Genomic DNA, 27554 nt, shown 5'->3' on the forward strand with positions numbered 1-27554 from the left:
AGCGTTGTTCTGTGTCCGAATGGCAAAGAGCTCACGTTGTCACTAGAAGGCAATGAACATTCACACCTTTATTTATACATCTAAAATAATCACAGTAATACTGAGTATTACAGATTTGCCACCCACATAGCTGATTTTTGTTTGTTTTTTTAACCTGTAAATGTACATTATTATAATATGGATATTGCAATATTAGAAGAAATAATATCATGTCTCTTAAATATTCCCATAGTTTATTCTTTTAAAAAACAAACCCTGCAATTAATCATAGCATATGGTTTCTAGAACAATATTTTCCAGAAACTTAATGCAGGCAAATGAATACAAATCTCTAGTTGGTTTTTACAAACCTACTGCTAGAAGAAACTCTTTGTCAGCTTTCTGGTCTTCCACCCTGGTGCTCTAGAGCGGTGCGGCTGTTCTAGAGCATCAGTCTCTGCAGAGCGTTGCTCCCGTGGAACACGGTGCAGAGCAGCAGTTGGGGTTGAGTTTCTTATCACATCAGAACTGAGTGCAGAACAGAACTCAAGAGCCAGCTTGATGATCACATTTTTAACACAGTGTAGGAAAGTATGCTGGAAATGATGAAAAAGGAGAAAAGCAGTGCGCTCAGCTGGGAGCAACACAACAGTCCTGCAGGGTCTGTAACCTTCACAGCTCGTGATCCTCCAAACCCATCAGTAACTCTAGCATCCTCAGAGTTCAGAAACGTCTGAGTCTGCCTCAACTTTCTGCATCCTGAATATGTCACATAAGTTTTTGACCTGTTTTTCTTTTCTTTGGAATGTGCCATGCACGTGACTTTCATGAGCCCCTGTGCTTCTACAGAGTAGGACTTACAAACATTTGGTCTGGTTCCAAAGGTACTAATTATTGTCATTTCATTACCATATTCAGTTACCAGGCAGGTCTTTTTTCAATCTCATGCTTAAGTGCTCTCTATGTGTCTTATTGTCAGATGTCAGTGTCTGAGTGACATATATTTGCTAGTGTTCAGTGTGCTCTGTGCCTCTGAACGCTGCTGGGCAGAGCTGGGTGTCCTGACATACAGCGCTCTGATCTGAAACTGTCCCAGCAAATGTTAAAGCAAGCTGGGAAGAAAAGGAATTGATTTGAGCTGCAATATCTGTGCTTAATCATTACTTCCAGTAATGCACATTGGTAGTATCTGTGTTGGTTAGGAAATCCAGGTGACCTTCTGTAGCTACCTGCCCTCGTTGAGGCCCTGCAGTGGATTTTTCAGCAACATGCGTGGCCCACTCTGGCTGCGTACCCTTCTCGTTTTTAATGGCATGCCTGCTGACATGTAGGAGAAACCCAACCTTTGTCTCAGGATACAAAAGTGTCTGAAGAAAAGGCAACTTGATCCTTCTGCACTCCCTTACTTTACAATTAGAATGGTTAAGGTTGCTTTTGTTTTTTACTGTCTGGGCTATGCTGTGGCTGGGAAGCAGATGTTGCAGCTAACTACTAGCTCCTTGAAGAGAGGTGGGTAGAAGGACTAAAGAACCATGAAATTAAACAGCTGTTAAAATCATCACTTATTCTATTGTGAGTTTTCTGCTTTCCTAGATTGCCTGTTAGCTCCAAAGCTGTTGTCACTGGTCTCCTATAGGTTTTGATGTTATTATTAGGGAGCAGGATAACTTTACAGACAGAGAAAACGTGTTTGGTTGCCTCTTTCCTATAGTCTCATTGCATATACCTTGTGTCTGCTACAGCTGACCCTGCTGACATTGAGCTGTGTCTCTGTCAGAATCTCTGTCAGGATTCTGACAATCCAACATTCTGTGCTGTACAGCAGAGGGAAAGGGCAATTTAATATAATATATATAAAATTATGTGGTTTATACATTATATATATATATATAGATGGAGCCCATCCACATAGTAGCTGAGGGCCTTTGCCCACAAGAGTGAGCTTTGTGATGTCTTTTAACCCTTACTTTTAAATTATAACCTATATTTATAGAAAACAACTGCAATGCAGACCTCCTTGGAGATCTTTCCCCTTTCAAGTCCACCCTCTCAGCACGGTGACTCCACGTAGTCATTTTCCAGGCCACGGCGAAAGCGAGCGGTGAGGGTACGGCTGATGACGATGACCCGGGGTGCCATGCAGTCCTCACGCCTGTGAAGGATGTTCCATATGAGAATAGCAGCTGCCAACGTGGCCAAAAGACAGGCTCCAATGTTCAGATAGCAAGACCAGGAGAGGTTGGTGTAGGGTCCGATGCGGTAGAAAGTCACCAATCCAATAACCAGAACAAAACCTGCAAGAATGTGAGAATTATTTGTCATGAGTTACTCTCTTGACTTCCTGGAGCTGCAAGATGCCACAGGCATCAGGCACTTACAGACTCATTCTGTAAACCTTTCCATCCCTGCTAGGATGTGTCCTCAAAAGCATATTTGGGCATGGTGATGCATGCAAATGCTAAGTGACTGAAATGGGGTCTCAGTGTTAGGTTTAAATCTAACTCTGCTTTAAATGTCTCACTCTCACTTAGCTGCCTTCCATATGGTAGGATTTCCACCCCCCCGCCCCCATCTTTGTGTCAGTTACAGAGATGTCCTAGATGGTGATCCTAGAAGGTGATCATCCACCATTATGTCCAAGTATTGAAAGTTGCTTCTTGCCACTTGTTGATAAAACAAACCCTGATGTGAAGCTGAGGCAGAAAAGAAGGCAAGTTGTGCTTTTGACAAATTAAGCTTGAATCTTCAATTTTTCTAGTAACCACTGTTGGACTATGCCCCTTTATACCAGGTTATGCATGCTCTTTAAAACCCTGGTGTCTTGAAGCCAGGCACATCTCATCTACATCCTTGTGTGGGCTGCTGCAGGCACATTGTCTGTCTCTGAAGGGGTTAGTTTTTCACATGCTTGGCTCATCACCCTGTGGAAGTGGGGATGTTCTCCTTGTGCATTCCAAATCCTCACTGAGGTGTGCACTTGATTTTCCAGCATTCAGACACTTGTGTCCCCAGAGCCAGTTAATTGTGCTCTTCATTTGCTTCCTTGAATTGCTTTTGAATTCTCATGACTTCTATCACATGGCTCTTGCATGACTTCAATCTATTGCTTTGTTGTTTCTCTATTTATTTATTGTTACCAGTAATAGCACACAAGAAGATTGCAGCAGAGGTGCAGTTTTCCCTTATTTTCAGTTTTTCTGAGTTCAGTTTCTCCTGAGGCACATGGTAGAGAAGGGAGGGGGAGATCAGATCTTGTATTGTGGAGTATAGCTCCTCTGAGCTGCCTCAGTCCCCCGTCTGTGACACCAAGGTGATAAAAGCTTTTCTCCTGTCTTTTGATTTGTTTCAGGGCTTTGGGAGCAAAGTGTGCTACCTCTAATGTGTTTGTAGAGCATGTGTATCTCTGCAGTTTGAGGGGTTAGCCTTATAATAGAGACACAAACAGATAGTGCTTTGCTCTTCCAAAAGTGGACTGCACTTTTCAGAGGATGATAGATATCAATTTTCTCATAAAGGTAGGAAATGGAGAGAAAGCATTGCACCCTCTGTGGCTACCTTGTGGATCTGTTTCTTTCTCTTCTGGTTTAAAATTTGCAGAAGGGAAAGTATTAAAGTACACCTTAACACTGGTGAATCTGGCAGGTAACAGCACTTTGTGTGGTCAGTTTTCCTTTCAGAACTCTTTCCAGTTCACATTCACAGGGCATCCAAAAAGCACTCCATACATTTTAGAAAGTAAGTGAACCAAATCCTAACCATTTAAGCCGGAAGAAATTTGAACTTTGGCTATTTGAAGCAGTGGCCACTCGGGTACCTCTAAGGGGGACAGTAAGAATGACTTACAGCAGTCTGCTTTGCTCTGTCCTGCATTATTTGTTCTCAGATGGCTGACAGAGGGAGCTAGGTTCAGGACCACCACTTGCACAGAGTCACCCTGACAACCTGTCAACTCTTGCATCTTAATTTCCAGTTCCTGAATTCATTGCTGCTCTCTCACAGCAGGTTATTTGCTATCATCTCTAGCTTAGAGAAGTAATGAGTGATGAACATTTTTTGTTTCCTTACTGAAAGTCAGTTCTGCTTGGGCAAACCTGTTGGAAAAGACCCTTGGAGTTCATGATGTGTGACAGCTGTCATGCCTTGGGCTTTGGTTTTGCCTCTTTCTACTCATTTGCCAAGGCAAGCAGCAGTGTTCTAGGCTCCTTCCTTTATGGCACAGTAGAAGCAAATAGACACTGAAGGAATATTTTCAGTATTTACACATTTTGCCAAACACCCAGCTTTAGATTAAATTACTTGAGCTGTTTCTTCCTTGCTTAGGTATCACTTATGGCAAATGACTGTCCCAAATGGCTACACATCTCCATGCTGGACTGGCTGCCTTCATGACCTTCCCTTCTATCCAATGGAGCAGTTACCCACCAGGAAAAGGACCTGAGGCTTCCTTTCAGATCCCAAAATAAAACTCTCTATGCTAGCAAGGCTATTTCCCTTCACAGGCCCTTTGCCTGAGCCCTGATCACGGGAGCAGGCAGTCATGCAAGAAGCTTCCTTCATTTTGCAGTTCTATTCCAGTGTCTAAGCAGGGGAGACTTGGGAGATAACAGGTTTGTAAGCTGCCCAACTTGGCAGGTAGCAGGAATAAATCACTGGAGCTCCTGAGTGAAAAGTGTGGGCTTTGTTTAGAGCCCTTTGCTGCAGGCTAGACAGGAACTGACATTTAAGAGGAGAGAAAACTATGGCAGAGGTGGGAGAGCTGGAAGCGTGTTACTGCAGAGGGTTTCCATAATTGATTTCACAGTTCTGCTGGGGTAAGCAAGCTCCAGAACAAAAATGTCACTGTGGAGATTATTTTCCAGCATCCTTATTTTATATTAGCACAACCTGACATTGGATTTAGACATGGAGGAACTGAAGTGCAAAGGCTGAGGGAATACAGCTGATCCAAAAAGATTGAGTTTGCATAGAGTGAGATTTAAAACTTGATTAAAGTTTTGATGCCTTTGTAAAGATGTCTGAAAAACCTCAAAGCTTAGTTGGATTGATCTTATCTCTTGAAGCAAAGTGTTCCAACATACTTCTGATGTCTTCCTTGCCCAGAGAGTGGTCTTGTACACCAGCCAAGAACTGAGATGGAACATTCAGAAGCAAGGCTGCTCTCTCAATGACCAAGCAAGCACATTCAGTTCCCTCACTTCACCAGCCTGACCCTTCTCTTTCAGTGGCTCCTGTTTCTCAGGGAAAACAGCTCTTACATTTATTTTTATTCACCCCTTTGTTCTGTGGCTGTACCTAAGGAGTGCTAGCTTCCCACTGTGGTTGAAACCTTGCAAAGAATTACATGTGCCATCTGGCTGCAAACTGGGCAACTGATGCAACAATCTCAGTTTCTGTAAAGAATGAAACTGAAGCTTGACTGATTGTTTTATTTTTACTTACACAACTGGAGCAGAGATTTTTCTTGTTACTGCTATCTTCTGTTTTGCTGTGAATGTTGTTAGCTTTAGGGAGTCTATGGTAACATTTTAATTTGTTGCCTTTGAGTATTGTTGAGTATTCAGTTACTTGGGAGAATCCAGTGTAGCAGAAATGGTGCTGCAAGACTGCTCCTGCTGAAGGCTGTGTAAGGTGGGGGATAACTCAGTTGTGAATGTAAACATAAATAATGCAGGACTTGGCTCTCCATTCAGAACAGTTAGAAGCACACCTATAAAAATTAGCCTTGTATTAAGAATAGCTTCAGTCTCCGCAGCTCAAGCTCCCTGGGGGAGCTTTTCACTTTGCAGACAGGTATTTGCAGCATTCAGCAACAATGCCTGAACTGAGGCTCACTACTCCCAACAAAATAACTGGAGGGAGACTGTTGGTTTCCCACACTACTTTTAGTAGTTACCTATGGGGAATAACCAAAACATTGCTCTATTTGTCATGAGTCTTCTTGATCTCTGAATGTACAATACAGTTTGAGGAGGGCTGCATAGGGGAGCTACTACTTTAAATTGAGTTTTGAGAAGCATTTTCACCTGGCTTAGTCTCGTTTCTGTTTTGTAGCAGGGGTAAGACTGAATTTCCCTGAATTCATTTCAGTGTGGACATCAATCAACTTCAGATCAGTTTATTATGTGTTCTCTAAAGCATGCACAGAGGCCACATCTTTACTAAAAACCCTGATGAGATTACTTAAAGTGCTCTCTCTTCCCATAGAGCTGCTGTTTATCTCTAGTTGTTTCCCCTCCGTGGCAAAACAAGCCGGGATGGAGGAGCTTTTCCGGGGGGGAAGGAAACAGATAACAAATTCACTAGGAAGACTTCTGCTTGGGACACTACTGACTGTGAGTGGGGGTGGGCTGGGAGAATGCTGCTTTTTGAACTCACATTTCAGATCTGTAGACTGAATTTCCTGTTTGACTGTAACTGGCTGCAAGCCAGCTTCAGATTTTCAGCATTTTAAAAGAACTCTCATAGTCACTTGTCTTGTCTTTTTTTTCCACTTCTGTGATTGTTGGTTTTTTTCCAGACACTCCTTGATTCACATCCCTCCTTTAGATTAGCACAGCTGAAGAGATCTACATCGTTTCTTCTGGGTTGGCAGACAGTCTGGTTTAGGAGTTATAATCCTTCTCTTTGGAACTTATCCTATAGGATGACTTTTGCTGCCAGGAAAAGGAGGAAGAAGGAAAGCAGAGTTGTTGAGAATTCATAACCCATGCTTGGGCAGTGGAACTGCAAAGAGGGAGGGGAAATTCCCCCCCCCCCTTTCTCTCCATTTACAAGGAATAATGTAGCTGCAATGAGTAAGCTGCTTGTGGGCACTAAACTGTATGATCAAAGTGTGATTGCTATGGCACTTCTGTTAGTGATTAATCAATTGACACCTTCTCCTGTGTCAGCTTGGCACAAAAGGGTTATTACAGTACAAGGCAAATGTGGAGTTTCTGTGATAGTTGTCCTCTTCATTGTAGTACCAGGTGGAAAGCTGCAGAATTGTGCTTGCTCTGGTCTAGAATGCACAGAGCCTTTAGTGGCCTTTGAGTTTTCAGCTGCACAATGAGTACAATAAAAACTTCCTTCCAAGGACTTGGCTAGAACCATAGTATCTCTTAGAATTAAACAAGTTATGAGTAGCAGAGCTTCTCGGCAGTAAGACCCTTTTGTCCTTCACTTTACACCACTGAATTATGATGGTTCTCCATTTGTGCTGTTCTCACAGTTTGTCAGTCCCTCTGTCTTTAATGTGCTGAGGCTCAGTGTGGAGCAGTGAAGTGTGCTTTAAGTTGGCTGAGAATCTCAAAGGGAGGTGCAGAGCACTGTGTAACAAGTTTAGGGCTACTGACAGTGAGCTTGCTTTTCTTGGTTGTCTTTTGGAGATTTCCTTAGATATGATGCCAGTCCTTGAACCAAAGGTGGAGAAGCATTCCCTGTGAATTAGATGTAATTCCTGTTGGACAGCTGTTTAAATCAGGACAAATGTGCAGACTTTCATGCTGAAAGCCAGCTGCAAACATTGCTTGGCACCTTGGACTGAAGAGCAGCTGGAGTGAATGAAAGCTCAGCTTTTGATCATTGTGTACTCTATCAAACATGGGGCAAGATGAGCACAACCATCTTGTACAGAGAGAAGCAGTTATTGAGTGATCCTCTTGGAAGTTTCACTGGTCATCTTCTGCTTCCATTTCAAGTGCTCTGCCCATTTCCTGGGGCATCAAAGGTTAGGGGTTGTGTAACTGCCTTTGGCTAGGCTACTTTATTTGAAACTTCCAGGAGACATCTCCATGTGTATATATAATATCTATGCTGATAAGCAATAAAGTGAATATTGGAGCTGAAGAACTTGCCATTTCACAGGCTTCATTCTGCATTGTTTCTAGTGCTGGATGCCATGAAAACTTCCTTACACTTGCAGGTCAGAATTATATTCATCAGGTAATCATTACCATATTTCTTATCAGAATGCATGCCTTTGACACTGAGATGCTCCAGCAGCTCTCCTGCTGCTCATAACAGTATTTAGACATGAAGAATTTGTGCAAAGCTTCTCCCCGCTGCAGTTATTCCACTCGAAGACTTCAACTCCCATTTCTCATCAGCTACTGCCCTTGCTGGTTCAGCTGCCCTTGTGAATCATTTCAGTAAAAATAAGTGGGGTAGGCTCTATAATGTGAGATCTTTGCAAACACAGCTCACTTTGCAAATCTGTGAGAGCAAGATCACTTCACTATGGAGTTTGCTGTCCACACAAAGCATAAGCAAGCTTGGTGCCCAGGTGAAATTCAGCACAAGTCAGGCAGTCAAGTTCTCTCTTTTTGTTATGATTTTTAGGTTAGTTTCAGTGTCTCATTCATTTGCTTCCTTTTCAGGAAGTCTTAGGTTTACAGCTCTGTAGATTTCATCTAAGAACAGAACTGGCTTGAGGGTGTCTTGAAGGTGGAAGGAAGTAATACAAAAATCAGAGTCACATTGGTGTCGCAAGTATCTTCAGCTGTATTCTCCAATGGCTACTTTGCTGCTCTGGTCTGCATTAAGATTTTTCTGGTTATCAACTAATCTAAAGTTGTAGTACTCAGGAGAGAAGATAAATGGTCTACCAGTTGTTTGATTTAGGTTTAATAGCACAGAAGTGAGAGCATGCATGAACTCAGATTTCCTGTGATGTGTTACGCTCTGGAGTGAAATGCGTGGTCAGCAGAAAGGCACGGTAGGAAAAGCAGGAATACAATGCTTGAAATTCAAGAGGGAGCTGAGGTTGTCATTTATTTAACTGTAAATGACAGGCTGAGTGGTAACACAAGCCCTGTTCTTTGGGATATTATGTATTAAAGTCATTTAATGCTGACAATGGACTGGCAAGAACATCAATCATTGTGATTTGTGTTTATTCCAGTCTTGGACTTTCAGAAACGAGGAGGAGATCTAATATAAGGGATATTTTATCCCAGATTGTCCCCATTGTGTTTCTAACATTTCACTCTAAAGTCTGTGATAATCACTACTGTACAAGATTGGAGACTTGGATAGAGTCTCTTGAGGTCTGATCCGTCTGGCAGGTTGCTGCTTGCAGCAGTTTCATGTTCTCTGAAATACTCTGTCCTGTCAGTCTGGATTTCCCTCTTCAGCTGCTCTTCTGTCAGCTTGGTTATTCATCCTATACTCAGCACATGGAGATTGTAACAGTTCCTTGGAAAAAACCAGGCAACCCTGTAGAGGGAAATTTCTGAGTGTTGACACAAAATTCCACATCCAACATTCGTTCCATTTTCACCACCAGCCTTTTCCAAAGCAAACAGCTCCCTTTCCTGTTAACTGGGAGGTGTGAGGCTGTGGAGCTTTGGAGCTGTGTGAATCCCATCGTTGTCCCAGGAGCAATGCAGTTTCCTCTTTTCTTTCTTTCCTCTTTGCTTCCTGGGGCTTGATTTTTCTGTCAGAGGTCCATCCTTTTTGAATGAGTGTCAAACACTTGTGCAGGTGGCAGAAGTGAACAAGCAGTGGAGCCTGGAGTCATTGCACGCTCTAGCAGGACCAGAGATGGTTGGTTTGAACTTGTGATAGAATTTGGAAGAGAATACTTGGTGGTACACTTAGCTTTCTAAGCCAAAAAGGACTTTTGTTGAGACCTTAGGATACTGTAATGAAACCCACACAGTGGGTGAATTCTGACTAAACCTAAGAAAATGTCTAGTCTGGCTTTGTGCTTCTGAGCCACACACTCGAGCTTTCATCCATACTGCTAGATTTAGTTCTTCCAGTGACCACTGCAATTCTCACCAGCATGAAATTTAGGGAGCAAAAAGAAGCTGGAATTAGAGGGGAGGTGAATCAAGATAATGCTTTCTGAAATTACTGACAGGATGAGCAATTGCATAACAAGTCTCTAGACTGTTTGGGATTTGAGAGGGAAAACAACCAGGAGGCAGTCATGTTTGGTTTTTTTTTTGTTCAGTAACACCTTTGAAAGTGTAATAAGCAGAAATTGCCCAAGAAATAGTGAATTGCTCAAAGAAATAGTGTTGGATCTTATGAACTATTGGATTTTATTAACTATTGCCTTCTGAAATATTGCTTGCTCTTCTCACACTGATGATCTATCAAAGCCAAAGTGCATGGGCTTTAATCCTTACAGTCAGCTAGGGGAGAGCTTCACAGCCATTTCCCCTGGGCTGTGTTGTGATAGGCAAAGTGATTTTTCAATCCAAGCTTTCTACCCACTGTTCTGGTGGTTTTGTCTAACAGTGCTACTTTACTTTGAAAGCTGACGAGAGATTGCCACTTTATAGTGGCTCAGAGGCTGAGTATTACCTGTAGCTTATAGGGTGGCTGCTTTCCTCCCCATCAGTACATAAATCTTGGGCTGTAGCTGTAGAAGCAGCCCTTCATCTGAGCAACAGAAATGCTGGACTTGTCCACAGCTGCCACATATGTTTTGTCTGATACAGAAGACACTTCAGCCATAAGGTGGAAAATGCTGCTGCCTGGGCCCAGTCCTGGGAATTTGGTGGATGAGGCTGATCTTTGTGGCCAGTTTGAGTGCTCAGCAATACAGAGCTGGGTTCTGTGAAAGAGGAAACAGCCTCTTGTCAGTGCAAGCTCTGCTCTGAACCACCTGTCCTGTGTGAGTGCACACTCTTGATTACTCAGGTAGTCAGCAGTTGCTCTACCACTGTCCTGGCAAACTAAGGAAGTCTCCAAGAAATCTGGTTTATGTTGGGATAATGGCAGGCATGACAACTCCTGCCCTCTTTTCTAAAGGCATGCATTCCAGCTTCAGCTGTTGCTGACTGCAAGGCAGAAAACCATCTGATGATGATGGCAAAGGAAGAGGAGGATGGGGCCAGGGGGCAGGGATAGCCACCAAAATCATTGCATTACTTCTGCAGGCGGGAGACCTTTGATTCCTGTAGTGCAACGTTTGTCTTTGTAACTATCATGAGCTGCCAGCTCCATCTCTTCACACCTTCTGAGCACAGGCAGGCAGATGAACTCCTTGATTCCACAGCTTCTTCAGCCACTCTCATTAGTGTTTTGTTAATCGCTCTGGCTTTCCTCCCCTCTCCCCTCCCAGCACTGGGGATTTCAAGGTTCAGCTTGCATAACAGGTAATAGCAGGCATTTCCTTCTCCTGTGTCGGGATATCCTGGCGCCCTTCAGTCTCTCTCTGACTGTTTAAAACAGACTCCAGCACAGGAAAAAAAAAAAAGAGAGAGAGACCAGTCTAAAATTAGCAGCCTGGATAGAAGAAAAGCACAGGGCTCTCCACTGTGCTGTTTGTCAATGAAACACCACATCTAAACAGGGTCAGAATGCATTTCCTCTCTGGGAAAAACAGGCATGTTGCGTTTTGGGGATGCTGGGAGGGAGGGAGAGTAAAGCAGGCAGCGCAGCAGTGATCAGGGAGAGCTCTCCAGAGGGATCCAGAGCTGCACATCCATGATGTGCACAAAGAGGCTGCAGGGAGGTCTTGTTATGGCAAGGCTATATATCTGCCCCTCGGTAGCACTGACTGATGCTCGTGGGTCTCGCTGCCTTAGGAAGCTGGAACAGATGCTCTGAGAGTTCCAGAACCTTTCCAGGCTCCTCCTTTTGTTTGGATTTCAGGTTCTTCATCCTTAAAGGTGTTTGTTGTGAGGACTGCATTTAAGTGACCTAGGCTAGATTCTGATCTTGCAGCAGCGTAGACCTGAGGTTTCAGTAGGTTTCTACCATTGTGAATGTTCCAAGTCTTGAAAGTTGAAATGGAAGTTTAAAATCATGTTACTGTATAACCTATTGTTTACATTAATATTCATGTAATAATAATGTATTTTAAGTCTGATCTTGTAAGCAGCTTGAATGTTATCCTCCATCAATGACAGTCTCATGCACAGGGATTTCATAGGGTTGGACTCGTGGTGTAATGAATCCTGAGTGCCTTATTTTAGGTAGCAGAGAAGGATATCATTGCAGAATGTTTACAGTTTGTTTGCCACTGCTGTCAGTATGGAACTGTGCTAAATCCATTTCCTCCTTTCCTCATTCCCTTCTGTGCACAGTCTGTGTCCATAGGAAGTGGGGACACACATCTTTTATCCCTAGCAGTTAGGGTTATGAATTGACTTCAGCTCGCTTTGCTTAGGCTTCTCTCTCCATCAAAACCCAGCTGATGGCCACTGAGTACAATCCAGGTAGCTGAAAGCAAACAAGCATGTTCCAGCAAAACTTCCAAACTGGCTGTCCTGCTCTGCTTTCAAACAGTTCCTTTGGTATGTTTTGCCCTGCTACACTGTGGGGTTGCATTGCATCCAGTTTCTTTCATGTTTGCCTTCCTGGTTTCATAGGAAATAATAAAGGCTTACTTGTCTTGGTTGGCAGAAGACTCATTCTGATATTATCCCAGATAAGAGCTTCTATTCATCTGCTGCAGAATGTCACAGGGAGAGCTCTTCAGAGACAATGAGCTTACTCTTAGATTTAGGCCTTTTTGCTACTCTTATGCCACTTTTATATAGGTTTGTAAGATTTTTATAAGCTTTATAAAGTAAGAAGCTCCTTTCCACCTGGATTTTAATAGAGGCTAAGTATTTTTCTGTCAGTAAAAAGAAGTGGACTTACTGGCAAGTTGAAAAACAGCAGCTATGGCCTCTTCCCACCACTGTGTATCCTGAGAAATGACTGGGAGCTCCATCAGGCCCAGGACGAAGATGAGCTGGCCAGCAGTGAGAGCAACCGTGGCGATGAGGTTACAGGCACGCATCATGTCAAACTGCACTAGGGAAACACAACAGAGCAGCACAAAGTTAAAATGACAGAAAGCTGGCCACAGGAGAACCCTGGCTGAGCAGCTATATATACATATATTCAGGGGACACAGTCTCAAGCTGTGCCAGGGGAAGTTTAGGCTCGAGGTGAGGAGAAAGTTCCTCACTGAGAGAGTCATTAGCTATTGGAATGTGCCGCCCAGGGAGGCGGTGGAGTCACCATTCCTGGAGGTGTTCAAGAGGGGATTGGACATGGCACTTGGTGCCATGATCTAGTCATGAGGTCTGTGGTGACAGGTTGGACTCGATCTTTGAGGTCTCTTCCAACCTTAGTGATCCTGTGATAAAACTTGTAAGTCCAGAGAAGAGCATTCTCAGGTACTGCTCCTCCTCCCAGCAGTGCCTTGCTCTCACTGTGTTCTGTGGGCTGCAGAAGAAAAGTTTTTTTCCTTAGGACTTGGGCTGCCTCTTTCCTCCAGTTACACAGACACAGTATTCCCTAGGTATTGCTCCAGTGCAGAGCAACCTTGTGTGAAACAAAGAGCATCAGTAAGTGTGTGAACCTCAAGAAGAGTGAGTACCAGTTTCTGCAGCTGGGATGGGGTAATCCTGTTTATGCCTTTAAAACTGGGAGGTGAGAGGCTGGAGAGCAGTCCTGTGGAAAGAGATCTCTGAGGGGGCTGGGTTGATGGCAAGAGGAATACAAATCAACAGTGTGCCCTAGCAGCCAAAAATGCCAACTGTGTCCTAGGGTGCATCAAGCACAGCACAGCTAGCTGCTTGAGTGAGGTAACTGTCCCTCTCTACCCTGCATGAGTACAGTTCTGGGTGCCTCAGTACAAGGACAACAACCTATTAAGTGTGCCCAGGGCAGGTGAGCAAGATGGTGAGAGGACTCAAGGGCCAGATGTAAGAGCTGTGGCTGAGGTCACTTGGCTTCTTCAGCTTGAAGAGAAGGCCAAGAAGGCATCATCACAGTCTCGAGAGGCAGTGGAAGGGGAGGTGCTGCTCTCTGTCTGGTCAGCAGCACTAGGACATGAGGAAGTGAAATGAAGATATGTCAGAGGAAGTGCAGAATGGACATTAGGAAAAGGCTCTTCACTGAGAGGATTGTTGGCCCCTGGAACAGGCTCCTCACAGAAGCAGTCATGGCACCAAGCCTCTCAGAGTTCAAGGAGTGTCTGAAAGATGCTCTGAGTCATGTGATTTGTTTTTATGTAGTCCCACGAGGAGCAGGGAGTTGGACTTGAGGATCCTTATGGATCCCTTCCAACTTCAAGTATTCTATGATTCTAAATGCAGAGATGATTACAGCTATAGGTATCTGGAGTCTTGGCTGGAAACCTGATGAAAATGTGTCTCCCAGCTGACCACCAAATGGAATATATTCAGTATAATGCAAAGTTTGGGTACCTTTAGTCAGGCATTTTCCCTGCTTTTCCTGGTAAGTTGATGGATGTTTTGTTTTCACCCCCTTCCTTTGCAGCAAAAGGTGGGATTTGCAAATACCATTATGCCAGTTCAACACCTCTTGCTAGGATGTCACTGCCATGCTGTGAAAGAGAAGCAGCTCAGTGTTGAAGCTGCCATGTATTAGGAAAAAGAGGCTCTGGGCACAAATATTCACCAGATCTTCAGAAGTGACTGAAGTGGTTAATGGGATCCCTGACCATAGTATTTGATTTCTGATAGTCCAAAAAGACTGCTAGAAACTGCAACAGACCAATAAAACTTGACATGAACAAGCAAGAGTAAACTTCATCATGGTAGTCACTGAGTCTGGTCTACTTCTGAGTCACAAAAATGAGTTTGATCATTATTTTCCCCTCGGAGCTCCTCTTTAGCTTCCAGTGTTCTAAGTAACAACTCAGCTACAGAATTATGTCTGAAAGAGTTGGTTAAGAACCATAGCTCTTTATGTTACCTTCTTAACATTATAAGTTTAATCTTTTGGGGGTGTCCCAGAGTTCCTCTCTGACTAGAGAGGAAAATTATTTCAGTCAACCCCTCAGCTGTTGTGTTTATCTTTCAACATTGTCCTCTCCAGCATTGAGAGCATTCAGATCTCTTGTCACCTTGAGTGCTTACAGGTCCTGTAGCATGTTGGCTGATAACAGAAGGGTATTCAGATGTCTGAGCTTCGTTAATATCAGTAAAGCCTTGAGCATTTGGGGTGTTCTTCTGTTTTGCCACTTTAAATGGACTTCTGTAGTACTTTGAGGACCAATGCCTGCTGAAGAGAGAGTACTGACTTTCAGGAGAGAAATGTGCACAGGGCAGAGCAGACTTGCAGCCACTGGTGGTGTTTGTCACAGGAGCTATCTGCAGTGTCAAATAAAGAATAGCTGGCTTGCAGCTCTAAGGAGTTCTGTTGCCTGGTCTGAATGTAGTATGAATGAGCTCTGAAAGACAAAGCAGCCTCTGTTGCTCTGTGCTCCTTACATTGCTGAGTTACATACTGCCCCTTGACACAAACCAATGCCAAAGCTTTGCCCTCACTCTTATTCAGGACTTCTTTAGGGACTTAACTGTATTAGAAGTTCTTTTGGCTCTGCCATGGAAGATATAATATCTAGCATGCTAAAAATAGTAAAGCTGGGACTGTGGCTCAACTGAATGCAACAGAATTGATATGAAGTTAGTCTTTGAATAATGGTTCTGTGCTGGCTGTCCTCTCCTGCAGCTGGAGTGTGCAGCAGTGCTGGCTGTGTAAGGCTGATGATCTTGGCTGCAGACACAGGGATGCTTGCTCACCTAATGCTCTGTACTGCCCAGAGAGCAGTAAAAAGGCAACTGGTATTTTCCATAGGTGCTTCTTCTAACCAAGATCATCATCACACATGTCCTAGGCTGTAACTACATCAGGGTGATGATAGGAAGAATAAGGAGGAAGCAGCTATTGTGATTTTACTAAATGTGAAGACAGTTATTTTTATTGAGTACCCTTTTGTATTTCATATTATCTACAGAGAGCTGGAGCACTGCTGCTGTGAGTACAGGCTGAGAAAGCTGGGGCTGTTCAGCCTGGAGAAGAGAAGGCCCCAGGCAGACCATCGAGCAGCCTTCCAGTATCTGAAGAGGGCTGCAGGAGAGCTGGGGGAGGGACTTTTTACAAGGGCTTGTAGTGACAGGATCTGGGGCAATGAGTTTGAGCTGGAGATTAGACACTGAGATTAGGAAGAAATGGGTGGAAGTCCTGTTTGGATGAGCCCTTGAGCAACCTGGTCTAGTGGAGGGTGTCCCTGCCCAGGGCAGAGGGTTGGAGCTGGATGGTATGTGAGGTCTGTTCCAACCCAAACCATTCTAGGATTCCATTCTGTCATCTGTTATCTTTTGGTTTTGTTCTAGAAATGCATTAATCCCTCTTCCTCAAAGAGGACAATAATGCAACCTAATAATGCACATATCTTCTAAACTGCACCCATCTTGCAGCAGAGCTTGTTGACTGTATGCAGCCTGAAAGCACTGCTCTATGGCTGACCCTGCTTGCTTACTCCTAGCCCTTGCACCTTTGCTGTTGTCAGCTGAGTTGATGGCAATTCTGTGTTGTACACAGGCAGCACATGTGGCTGAGATTTGGCAACATGAAACCTATCCCCCTAAAGGGTGGCAGTTGTGGAAGGCAGCCCTGGTCTCCTTTCATTGAAGACAACCAATGGACACTATTGAGCAAGAAAGGGAACTGGGGGTACATTATCAAAGCAGTTTTCCAGGGCCTCTAGCCAGGATGCTGAGGATGTAAATCCTGGTGAGGAAGGCCAGATGCTGAAGCTTTTTTCTTTGTTGAAGGACTGCTTGATCCAGGAATAAGTATTTCTCACCTCTGAAAACCTGTAGTATGGTTTCTGTAGGAGCTGTGAAATTTAGTTGTCAGCTGAGTGCTCTTTTACTCTGTCCATGGCTATTTTAAATCCCACACAACCCAGACTTTCCTCAGAAGCCAGCTCCAGTCCGTTCTGCTGTGTTTTCTGTGATTATTGTGAATTTAGGAGGATTTGTTCAGTCACTACAAACATCTCTGCTTCATCTATGGTAGCCATGATCCCTTGGCAACTTTCTGTGGCCGTTACAAACTTCATCACCTTCTGTGGCATCATGATGTTTGTGAGCCAGAACTTGTAAACCAAGAAGTTCACAATGATTGCGCAATTGCTGGCGTCATTTGTGTCAGCCTCAAGCTTCTACAGCCTGTTAGCTAAGACTGTCATGGCATGGTTGTATTTTGGGTGTCCTACCTTTCTTGTTTTGAACTCATTGTTTGTGAACTCCCCTGTCTCCTGCACTTAAACTGAGAAAGCAGTTTCCTGTAGCTAGAGGTGGATGGTTCCAGCAGCACAGAACTGGAGGTTTTCATTCCTCTGGGAGTGTCTGACATAGGTGAAGAAGGAGCACAGGCACTGCAGAGTACACTTCTGCTTTTCCTTCACCTCCCTTAAGTTGTGGCATGGCTGTTGACAACTGGAAAGGGGTAGACAAAGAATGGCTCCAAGGTCTGCTCTGAGCAGCTGCTGTTCATCAGTACAAAATGCCAGTCTCTGACTCTTTCCTTCTGGAAGCCCATCTTGATCCCATCTTACTGAGAGTAATTAATTCAGGGCAAGAGTATCCAGGTGGGGCTCTGGCACAGCTGAGGGTACTGCTGGCTGAATTCTGCTTTGGTGAAGCCAGTGATCAGCCAAGGGTCAAACCCCAGATGCCAGGGTGAGTGCTTTGCTCGCTTCCTAGACCAGATGTATCCATCTGGATTAGAAATGGTCTTTTGACTTTTGCCACTTGCAAGCAGCAATTTTCTTGTGCTCCTTGACAGCCCCAGGACTCTCTTGTGCCTTGCAGAGGTACAGGTGGTCATATGGGAAAGTTTGGGGATAATGAGGAAGGATGATCTCACTGAAGAGTCAGATTATGCTAATTGCTTTGTATTTTGGATGTTCTTCCCCTTTTCTGCCTGCACATAGGGGGGAAAACCAATTGTGAGTGGGAACTCCAGCTTTGTACTGATTAAAGCACTGGGTGTGTTTGAAGGAAACTAACTGGCCCAAGAGATTTTAATGTTTGTCTAAAGCTTACCCTGAGAAACATCACTTTTGCTGAACTACATTTTTGCTACAAACGTAAGTCCAGCTTCTGTAAGGTATTAAGTTACTAGCCCTGGGAAGAGTCTAGTGGCCACATGTTTACTCCCTGTGTAGAAACAGTACTGAGTGAACATCTCACTGTGACTTCTGTCTGCAGCCTGTCAGGGAGCTTGCAGGAGCTGGCATTGAGCATGCTGTTAGCCCCACTGTGGGACACAAAGTATGTTACATCCAAAAAGACCCAACTGAAATTTTGTAGATAGATGGGCAGGAATTCCTTCTGCAACTGCTTCAGTTGTGTTCCACTTGAATTCCTTTTTTGTAACCAAAAGTTACCCATTTGTGTATTGATCTGAGCTGTTCAGGCTGGGGCAGAAAAGGCTCCAGGGAGACCTTAGAGCAGCCTTCCAGTACCTGAAAGGGACCTGCAGGAAGGCTGGGGAGGGATTTTTGACAGGGGCTTGCAGTGACAGAGCAAGGGGCAATGGCTTTGAGCTGGAAGAGAGGAGACTGAGATTAGGAAGAAATTCTTGACAGTGTGGGTGGTGAGGCACTAGAACAGGTTGCCCAGGGAGGTTGTGGATGCCCTGTCCCTCAAAATGTTCAAGGCTAGACTGGATGAGCAGCCACATCTAGTGGGAGGTGTCCCTGCCAGTGGCAGGGGAGTTGGAACTAGATGACATTGAAGGTTCTTTCCAACCCAAACCATTCTAGGATTCTATGATTTCAAAACAGATTCCAGCCAACTGGAGTTCTGAGAGTTATCCTCTCCTCATTGATGTGCCTTTTGCACACTGCTCAGTTGCTACCTGCTTTTCACTGTCAGTATAAAACCAGAACCTTCAGAGGAGGAATTCCCTGCTTGCTGTGTCTGGGATGAAAGGAATTTTAACAGCAATCCCTTGGTGCTCTTTCTTCTTTTATCATTCTTGGGTTTGTTTTATTGATTGCTTATTCAGGGAATTGCTGAGTGTGCATTCTGAGAGGTAGCTGATTGCCTTCAGAAATGCTTAATGCTCCTAGGTGTGTTTACCCTGGGAAGGAGCCTAAATGGTTGTATTTCTGAAACAGAGGTTGCTAAATAATTGTGGAAAGAACTGGTAAGGCTTCTCCTGCTAAAGCTGCTTCACTTAGAAAAATGAGTTGCTTTTAACTGTGCTAGACTTCATCTTCTTGGGCTGGGTGTTTGCAGTCTGAGATCACATTCTGCTGTTAAAATTTAATTGAACTAGGTCAGTAATTAGATTTTTCTCTGATGTAATCAAGAGATTCTGACCCAGCACATGGCCTTGCTCTGGAGCTTGACATTTTTCTGAGGTGGTGTCCTGAGATAAGGGCTTCATGTCCTGCTCTGCTGTTGATACTTACTCCATTAAGTAGCCTGGTAAAAGTATATACTGCCTTAACACAGATGTTGCTGGGAACTGAATCCTCTGGGTGAGGCCTGCTCATGGCACCATGGCTCTGTGGTCAGAGAGCAGTGGATATGTCACAGTACTGCCTACAGCCTTTGCATGTGTTCATCTAGCCACTGTAGTACCAGGCACTGCAGAGCAGAGGGCAAAGAGTTCCTTCTGTCCAAGCTCTGAGCCCTTGCTGGGCAGCTTCCCATTCCTGCCCCAGTTACTAAGACACTGGGAAAATAAATAACTCTTCTGAGGGCTTGAGGAACCTGCTCTAGTGGAAGGTGTCCCTACCTATAGCAGGGTTGCACTCATGATCTTTAAGGTCCCTTCCAACCCAAACCATCCAATAATTCTGTGATTTTTCACTCTCAACACTTGAATTGGACCTGAAATGTTGCTAGTGGCAGTAATCAAACCTTGATCTCTCTGATCATATTTCTGCACAACACAGGTGAGATTTCAGGAGAGGAAAATGGTCCTAAGGTACATTTCAATACAGTGAAGTTTGGAACTTCTCCAAAATAAGTACAGAGCACAGCAGTAGAATTCCCAGTGAAGGGAGCAGCCACCCTGACTTGAGAAGCTGTACCTCTTACAGACTCTCCTGTTAACTTACTCATTTCATAGCTGTGAATATTGAGCATAGTGCAGGTGTTAGGAGGGGAAATGACAAGCCTGGAGCTGCCAGCTGTCCATACTGCTCCATCTCTCTGTCACAGCCTTAGCAGTTTATCAGGCAGCCATGGCTTGGGGCTTTTTTCATTCTGATGGTCATTCCTGTCTTCTCCATATGCAGTGGGCATCCTTTCTTTTCTGTATATACTGAAAAAGTACCCTGTGGCTGCAGCATGCTCAGCTGCTTGACTCCACCTGGCTTCCATCCTGCCAAGTTTCAGAGAAATTAGTGGACATTGGCAATGTTTGTAATTGCAGTGGCCACTGGCACTCAGGTGACCTGCTGTTTCTGCCAGCAAATCAGCTGCTCATTCCCACACCAAGCAGCCTCCTGCCAGAGCCACTGTGCTTCGTGGGGAACACATGCTGGTATAGTGCAGGTCCTGGGTCAGGCCAGCTCCAGGCACAAACCCAGGCTGGGTGCAGAGTGGGTTGAGAGCAGCTCTGAAGAAAGCCTTGGGGGTGTTGGTTGCTGAGAAGCTCCCCATGAGCCAGCAGTGCCCTCATGCAGCCCAGCAGGCAGCTGTGTGCAGGGCTGCAGCAAGAGGAGTGTGGCCAGCAGGGCAAGAGAGGGGATTCTGCCTCTTTCCTCTGCTCTGACCCCACCACAGATACTGCATCTAGTTCTGGTGTCCCCAGCATAAGAAGGACACAGGGCTTGTTGGAGCCAGTCCAGATGAGGCCACAAGGATGATCCAAGGGCTGGAACACCAGTGCTACAAGAATAAGCTGAGGGATCTGGGGTTGTTCAGCCTGGAGAAGTGAAGACTCTGAGGGGACCTTAGAGCTGCCTTCCAGTGCCTGAAAGAATCCCACAGGAAGGCTGCAGAGGGACTTTTCAGGGGGGTGTCTAGAAACAGGACAAGGGGGAATGGTTTTAAGCTGAGGAAGAGCAGGGTTAGACTGGATCTTAGGAGGAAGTTGTTCAGTGCAAGGGTGGTGAGACTCTGGAACAGGCTGTCTAGGGAGGTTGTGGATGCCTCCTCCCTGGGGGAGTTCAAGGCCAGGTTGGCTGAGGCCTTGAGCAGCTGAGTCTAGCTGTGAGATATCCCTGCCCATGGCAGGGAGGTTGGAGTAGATGATCTCTAAGGTGCCTTCCAACCTGAGCCATTCCAGGATTCTATGATCATCCATGGAGGCTGGACAGATGCCTATACTTGATCCCTCTGGCATTCACATAGTCACTCCTGATGCCTCTCCCTGGCACTGGCTTTACCTCCTTGTCAGAGCTCCAGTTGAGGAGCACAGTGTTGCTCTGGGCACCTGTGCTGGATGCACACTTCCCATGGCTGAGGCTTTCCTTATGTCTTCTGCAGCCCCAAAGAACCCAGTGAGGTTTTCATATCTTCCAAACCCCTCCCTATTCCTGAGTCTCCACATTGTTCACAATGTTCCTTAGATGAGAAGGGACAGCCTGTGACCTTGGCTAATGAATAAATCAGCTCCATCTGTCCACCCAGAGATAGCCTTGTAGCACAGTAGGGCTTAAGGGCATATTTGCACCACACAGCATGGTTAAAAATATCTTAGCTGATTCCAAGTAATCTGGTGTGTTCCCATAGTACAATGCTGCAGTGTCTCTGAGCTGGTCTCTGGTTAGGACATAAGTAATGGTGGCTTAGAGTAGGTCTGGTTTGCTCTGAGAGGGCCTCACGGGTGGTGTGTGTCCCTGCATGATGTTGTGTGGCTCAGCACACTGTCTGTTCAAGTGGGTACAAAGCTGAGTACTGAGCACTCAAGACACACTGTCCTACTCCAGATCTCACCATGTGTGGGTGTTTTGGGAAGGGTTAAGAGATGCAGATGAGCATAATCATCTGCTCTGAAACTGCATATCCATAAACTGGCTTGGCCCTCCCCCAGGTGGCAGAAGAGCTGGGCCACCTGGCCAGGTTTCCTTGAAGTGTTTTGAAGAGGGCATGTATCATCTGAGCTCTGGGTGAAGCCTTACATTTGTATCACCTGATGGTTTGTCCATGTTAGAAAAACTGATTCATATCCCCCCAACTGGCCTCTGATTCTCAGTATGAGCAAAGATTTCAGGTCTGATTGTCTGTTGCCACAGCAAGAGAGTTATCTCACCTGGTGTCACACTTGCCTCACTAGAAGCAGTGCTTGCTGGATTCCTAATACAACCACTTCATCCAACAGAAAACTAACCATGCCAACACCCCATCCCCACAAACCTTCCCCTGTGTGTTTTCTTGCTCTTAGTCATTTGAACAATCTCACAGAAGCTCTTCAGCATCACAGATTGTTTAAAGAAGGGTTCAGGGCTGCACAGCAGGGGGAGAAGGAAGTAGCTAAAGGCAAAGGGAAGGGCCTAACATCTCTCTATTCTAGGAGCACTGAGGCTTGAGCAAGAAGGACAGAGTTGAGATGCTTCCTGCTCCAACTGGAGTCACCAATAGTTTTTGAGTGTTGCCTTGCTGAAATATTTCATGTTGAGATGCTTTGTTTCCATATAAGTTTTCATATACTTTACTCCCATCCCATTTCTAATCTCTCTTCCTCCTGGCACCTCTTGGCTGCAGAATCTGTAGACTCCCCCTGTCCTCTGTGTCACTTGGGGTCCCTTCCTGACCCTCAATGCAGTGTTTGCATCACAGGATTTGATTGCAGGGCCCCTTGGTTCATCTCCTGCTCCGGTGGGGTTTGTGGTGGGGAAATAATTCACACAAATATCCTGTTAGTGGCGAGGGGGATCAGAGAGGTACGTGGTGTGGAACTGGCCTGCGTTGCCCGGGAGACCTTTGGCAGGCATGCTCCATCACACTGACTTGTTTTTGCTCATCCCCTGCATGACATTTTGACAGCTCACTTACTGTGACTTTTATCCAAAATATGCAAAGCTGCACTTAGTATCTGTTTGGGTTTATGCAAAACTGCACTTAGTACCTGTTTGGGTTCAGTTTGAGCACCTGCAAGCCCCGCCACAACGAGCTGCTTTCGTAATTGTCCTTGCAACTCCCTTTGCTTGGGCTCTGCAGATGCTGAGCAGAAAAACCCACCCCAGCCTTACTGTGTGCCCTAAAAAGGAGCTTTGCTGCTCCTTCCAATAGGAGAAGGAGTGGGCAGTGAGAACTGAGTTTTGAGAATGTGCTTCCCCCTGCTAGCAGCTGAGCCTGCTGGTGGCAGAGCACTTAGTTGGCTGTTGCTTATGGACAGAAGTCAGCAGTGTATGGGAAGAGAGAGTCTCAAAGGGTTTACAGTTTGCCTGTTGATCTGTGAGATAACTAACTTGTCCCCTAAATAGGTACCTCTGTGTGTGTGTGTATAAATAATGATGATTTAATTATTTTGCTTTAAGCAGTAAGATTGTGGCCTGTCCTGCATTGTTACTGGCAGAACACATTTTCTAGCTGTTGTTCTGCAAATGGCATCCCAAATACTGAACTTTTATCACTAAGGGAGGAATTTGTTCAGTCACTTGTTTTGTATAGGCATGTATACACATAGACACTAAGACATGCTTGTGACCTATCTCCCACTGACAGGGGGGGATTGCCTTACACATCACCAAAGGCTGGGTGTCAAGAGGGAGGGGACAGGCTCTTCTCATCTGCACACCGTAAGAGGAAAGGGGCAATGGATATAAACTACAGTACAGGAGGTTCCACCTCAACATGAGGAGGAACTTCTTCACTGTGAGGGTCATGGAGCACTGGAACAGGCTGCCCAGAGAGTGTGTGGGGTCTCCTTCTCTGGAGTCTTTCAAGACCCATTTGGATGCACTCTTGTGAGACCTGTGTTAGATTCTATGGTCCTCCTTGGGCAGAGGGATTGGACTCAATCTCCAGAGGTCTCTTCCAACCCCTAACATCCTGTGATTCTCTGATAATGTGTGATAGTGCTTTAAAATGACACAAACATGAATGCAGGCTCAGCCTCACTGACTGCACCTCCAGTCCATGGGAACATATTTGTCTTAAAAACATGTGCAACAGGCTTGCTTCCTGCTTAGTGTCTTACACAGCTGCAGAGGTGAGATTTTCTTTTCAATGCTTTAGACAGATTCAGCTGGCCTTTGGCTTAATGCTTTGCTTCCAGATTAAATAGTGAGTGGATGTTGTATTCCTAGACAAATTGAGTCACTGGGCTTCAAAGTCCTCCTTTAAACTGGAATTTTTTCATAGGGTTTGGTAGAGAATTCTTCTGGCAACTTGATCATGCTATAGTTACTGCTCTGAAATGTTAACCTTTTCTGTCACATATTGGTTCTACTTGCTGCAAGAAATGGTGTCCTTGCAATTCTGCTATGAAACAGATCTGTGCTAGTCTTTACAGCAGCACCCATCTCCAGAGCTGTGCACAGAGACTGTGTACAAAGGCCTGTAGTGATAGGACAAGAGGCAATGGCTTCAAACTAGAGAAGAGCAGATTTGGATTGGATGTTAGGAACAAGTTCTTTACTATGAGGGTGGTGGAACACTGGAACAGGCTGCTCAGGGAGGTGGTTGGGGCTCCATGCCTGGAGATACTCAAAGTGAGGCTTAACAGAGCTCTAGGCAACCTGATCTAGTTGAGGATGTCCCTGCTGACCGGTGGGGTGGGGGGTTTGGTCTAGATGACCTTCAGAGGTCCCTTCCAACCCAGACCATTCTATGATTCTATGAAATGCAGGGCTGTGTGCATCAGGGGCTGCAGCAGCCAAGTGCAATGTGCAGATGTTGAATATAGAACTTGTGCTTCTAAGGTTCCTGAGTGCTGAGCTCCAAGTCAGCACATGCCTCACAAAAACTAACTGGGGCAGTGATTCCAGGGCTGAAGTTGCAGCTACACATCAAGCATCCTTTTCAGTGGTCTAATCCTTGTAATAACTTTGTCATTTACAAAAGCTTTCCAGTTAGAAAAGAACTGCAAGTTAGGCTTAGGCCTTCACAGCAGTTGAGAAGCTTTCTGTTTGTGATTTGTGCAGGTTTGATGGTGGCAAAGGTGCAAAAAAACAGATTGCTGCATGATTTTGCTGGAGTACAGGATGTGGAATGGGTCCACATAAAAGCTTTTATGAAGAAGAAATTCCTCTCATATTTCTTTTTGTCTCCAGAGGGATGTAAGAGACTTTGAGGAGGGGCAGAACACTTTGCTCGCTCTCCCCACATTTCAAACCCTGTTAAAAATCTGCCTGCAATCCCTGATGGTGCTTCAGAGGCACCAGAGCTGTTGAGGAGCACTGTTAGAACCTCTGGAAACCCCCATGGTCTGTCAAGGCATGGACTTTATCCACAGGTTCAGTTAAATGCAGCTCCTAAAGCAATGATTTGGCTGAACAAACAGCCCCGAGGCACTGCTGCCCACAGCCCTTGCTGGCTCCCAGCCAGCTCAGACAAAGCTGCTAGAAGCAGAGGCCTTCAGAGGAGCAAACCTCTTGGCACCGTGGTTATCAGCGGTCACAGCCACGGTGCCCGAGGTGACCGCAGGTATCCCAAGCACGGTTCCGCTCTAGATGCTCAATGAGAGCAGGGCTGCAGCATTAATGTTCTGAATGTGATCATCAGGTGCACTTTTCTAGTCCAGCCTTATGATTCTCAGCATTGGTTACAGGTTTCACCCTAACAAAAAACCCTTAACTGACCTGGTTTAAGACGTAGGCATTCTTCTGATGCCACAGGTCTGGGGCTCTACAAAATGAGAAGTGCGCCGTGCTCGGTGATTTTCCTGTTCCCAGGCAGGACACTGACTGCTGCTTCACTGAGCAGCTGCAGGCATTAAGGCCTGTCTCAGCTGTCCATGTTTTTACCCAAACTTTCTGTCTTTTGTGCTCCTGATGATTCCAGCAAACACAAACAGAAGGGAGAAATAACTTAGCGTGGCCTCAGGATACTTTCTTTGTGGTTTGCTTTTATTTTATGGCATTCAGAGCAACTGTGGTTGGGGTTTCATGTGCTGAGCAGGAAGGATATGGCCGTAGCAGCAACTCAGGAGGGGAAAGTGAGCAGCAGAGCTTTAAACTTACACCTCACAGGTGACTTGTTCAGAGTGCATTGTTGCGTACACATAGGAACCAGACAGGACAAGGGAGATAACTGCTTTTGGGGTGGGGGGAGGAGGAGTTTAGTTCATCACTGCTGGGCATGATTGCTACTCTCTTTTCCCAATCTGATTTATTTGAGGATGAATGTTAAGAGGTATTTAGAAGCAGAGAGTTAACAGCGCTTTGGGGGTGTAAATCTCCTGGGCCCACATGCACGGGATCAGCGGTGACCTTGCGTAAGCAGAGAAGACAAGAGGCTGAACTTACGTTTGACAGTGCTGCGCGACTCCTGGAACCCGGCTGACTCTGAACCCCAGCCCAGGGTTTCGCACTCGCGCTCCTCCCCTTGCCCGTGCCTGGCACTCGTGCTCGCACCTCCTCTGCTCCTTTCTGCCAGCCAGCACATCTTCCAGAGCCCCACGCTGCGCTTGCGCCCGTCCTCCAGGGTCTGGTACACCCAGTTGGGAGTAAAGGCGGCCGCGTTGTTGAGGATCAGGGAGACCAGGGCTACCAAGACAGCTGTGGCTACCAGTTTCTGGACAGTCATATCTGACTGTCAGCTTGCTGCCAGTCTCTACTTGCAGAAGACACGAGGTGTCAGTCAGCTGCGGCACATTGAAGTTGGGCTTGAAGCAGAGGCAGCCTGGCTAGGGTGTTACGGGTGGCTAGAGGACATCACCGCTCATTCTCAAAGTCAGCGCCAGAGGTGTTTCTGATCGAGGAAAGGAGAACTGTGCGAGGTAGGTAGGAGAATTCCATAAAATAAGAACACAAAGAAGCTTTTTTAGGTCCCTCCCAGCTTTGACTTATCCACCTTCTTCTACTTTGATAAGTAATGCCAGTCCTGTGATGAACTGAACGATAGGGAGGTCCATTCCTTGTGAGACGAGGCGAATCCAGCAAGAATCCAGGCTCGAGGCTGGGGAAGCCGAGCTGCGGCAGGGGCAGAGGCCGGGATGCTCGGCAGCGGCGTGCCAAGCGCCCTGGGTCCCGCCAGTCACCCCACGCTGCTGCCACAGCCTTGCAGTTGGGTCCAGCCTTCAGAACGCGCCGCAAAGCCTGGCCGTGAGCATTCTCTCAAAGCCGAGCCGCGCGGGAGGTGGCTGCTGGCATCCCAAAGGAGCTCTGCAGGCTCGGAGTGTCTCCAGGAGTTTGCTCTGGCGTGTGTCTCTCCGAAGATCCGAGCTGCGAGTGCAGGGACCGGAGAACAGCCACTGCTGTGAGGAAAAGGCCCCCCCCACCTCTCCACCGAGAGGAAATGGCTGTTTTTGTGGCTGTTTTTGGTGAGCCTCAGGGCGTAGTCGACTGCAACAAACAGAGCCACTGCCACAGCAGTCAAACATTAACAGGATGTGTTTCCTGTAAGGAAAAGACTATGGAGACTTCTAAAGTTGTACCTCCTCCCCTCGGAGAGCCCCCCTCCCCGGCTCACCCCTCCTACCCTCCCAGCAGCACAGAGCAGGGCTGAGAGCACCGAGCTGAGCATCGCCGGCAGCCCAAGGAGCAAATCACAGCAACTCAGAGCTCCTCTTCAACAGGCGAACCACAAGCCCCCAGCCTCAGCTCTCCCTCCGGCAGTCAGGTCTGCAGGAACGGGTGGAGAACAGGGGCTTCAAAACACTTTGTGCTGAAAGCCAAACGATACTGGTGTTAGCTCTTGGACAGTGTGGGGAAAGCAGTGCTGGGGGGCATCCACCGGTGTCCCCCTTCCTCTCTA

At 45.9% G+C, this 27554-nt stretch overlaps 2 protein-coding genes across 3 annotated transcripts in view; one reads left to right on the top strand and one right to left on the bottom strand.

The window, feature by feature from the left end:
* Positions 1-27554, top strand: part of IFT140 (intraflagellar transport 140) — a 70764-nt gene that overhangs the window by 23205 nt on the left and 20005 nt on the right. The window lies entirely within an intron of this gene.
* On the bottom strand, positions 50-27205 carry TMEM204 (transmembrane protein 204). The gene is made up of 3 exons (XM_068147011.1): positions 26105-27205; positions 12562-12717; positions 50-2273 (listed from the first exon to the last, which is right to left on the bottom strand). The coding sequence occupies exons 1-3, from the start codon at positions 26382-26384 to the stop codon at positions 2029-2031; spliced, it is 681 nt and encodes a 226-aa protein (XP_068003112.1). The 5' UTR covers positions 26385-27205; the 3' UTR covers positions 50-2028.

Source organism: Melanerpes formicivorus, unplaced genomic scaffold (genome assembly GCF_026170545.1).
Source record: "Melanerpes formicivorus ecotype bairdi unplaced genomic scaffold, bMelFor1.0.p_v2 SCAF_14, whole genome shotgun sequence".
In the NCBI taxonomy this organism is placed as follows: Eukaryota; Metazoa; Chordata; class Aves; order Piciformes; family Picidae; genus Melanerpes; species Melanerpes formicivorus.

Coding starts and splice junctions, on each gene's coding strand:
- TMEM204 (XM_068147011.1), bottom strand. CDS start 26,384: ATGACTGTCCAGAAACTGGTAGCCACAGCTGTCTTGGTAGCCCTGGTC. Junction 12,718..26,104: donor GTCGCGCAGCACTGTCAAAC/GTAAGTTCAGCC, acceptor GTGTTTCCCTAG/TGCAGTTTGACATGATGCGT. Junction 2,274..12,561: donor TGCTGTTTTTCAACTTGCCA/GTAAGTCCACTT, acceptor ACATTCTTGCAG/GTTTTGTTCTGGTTATTGGA.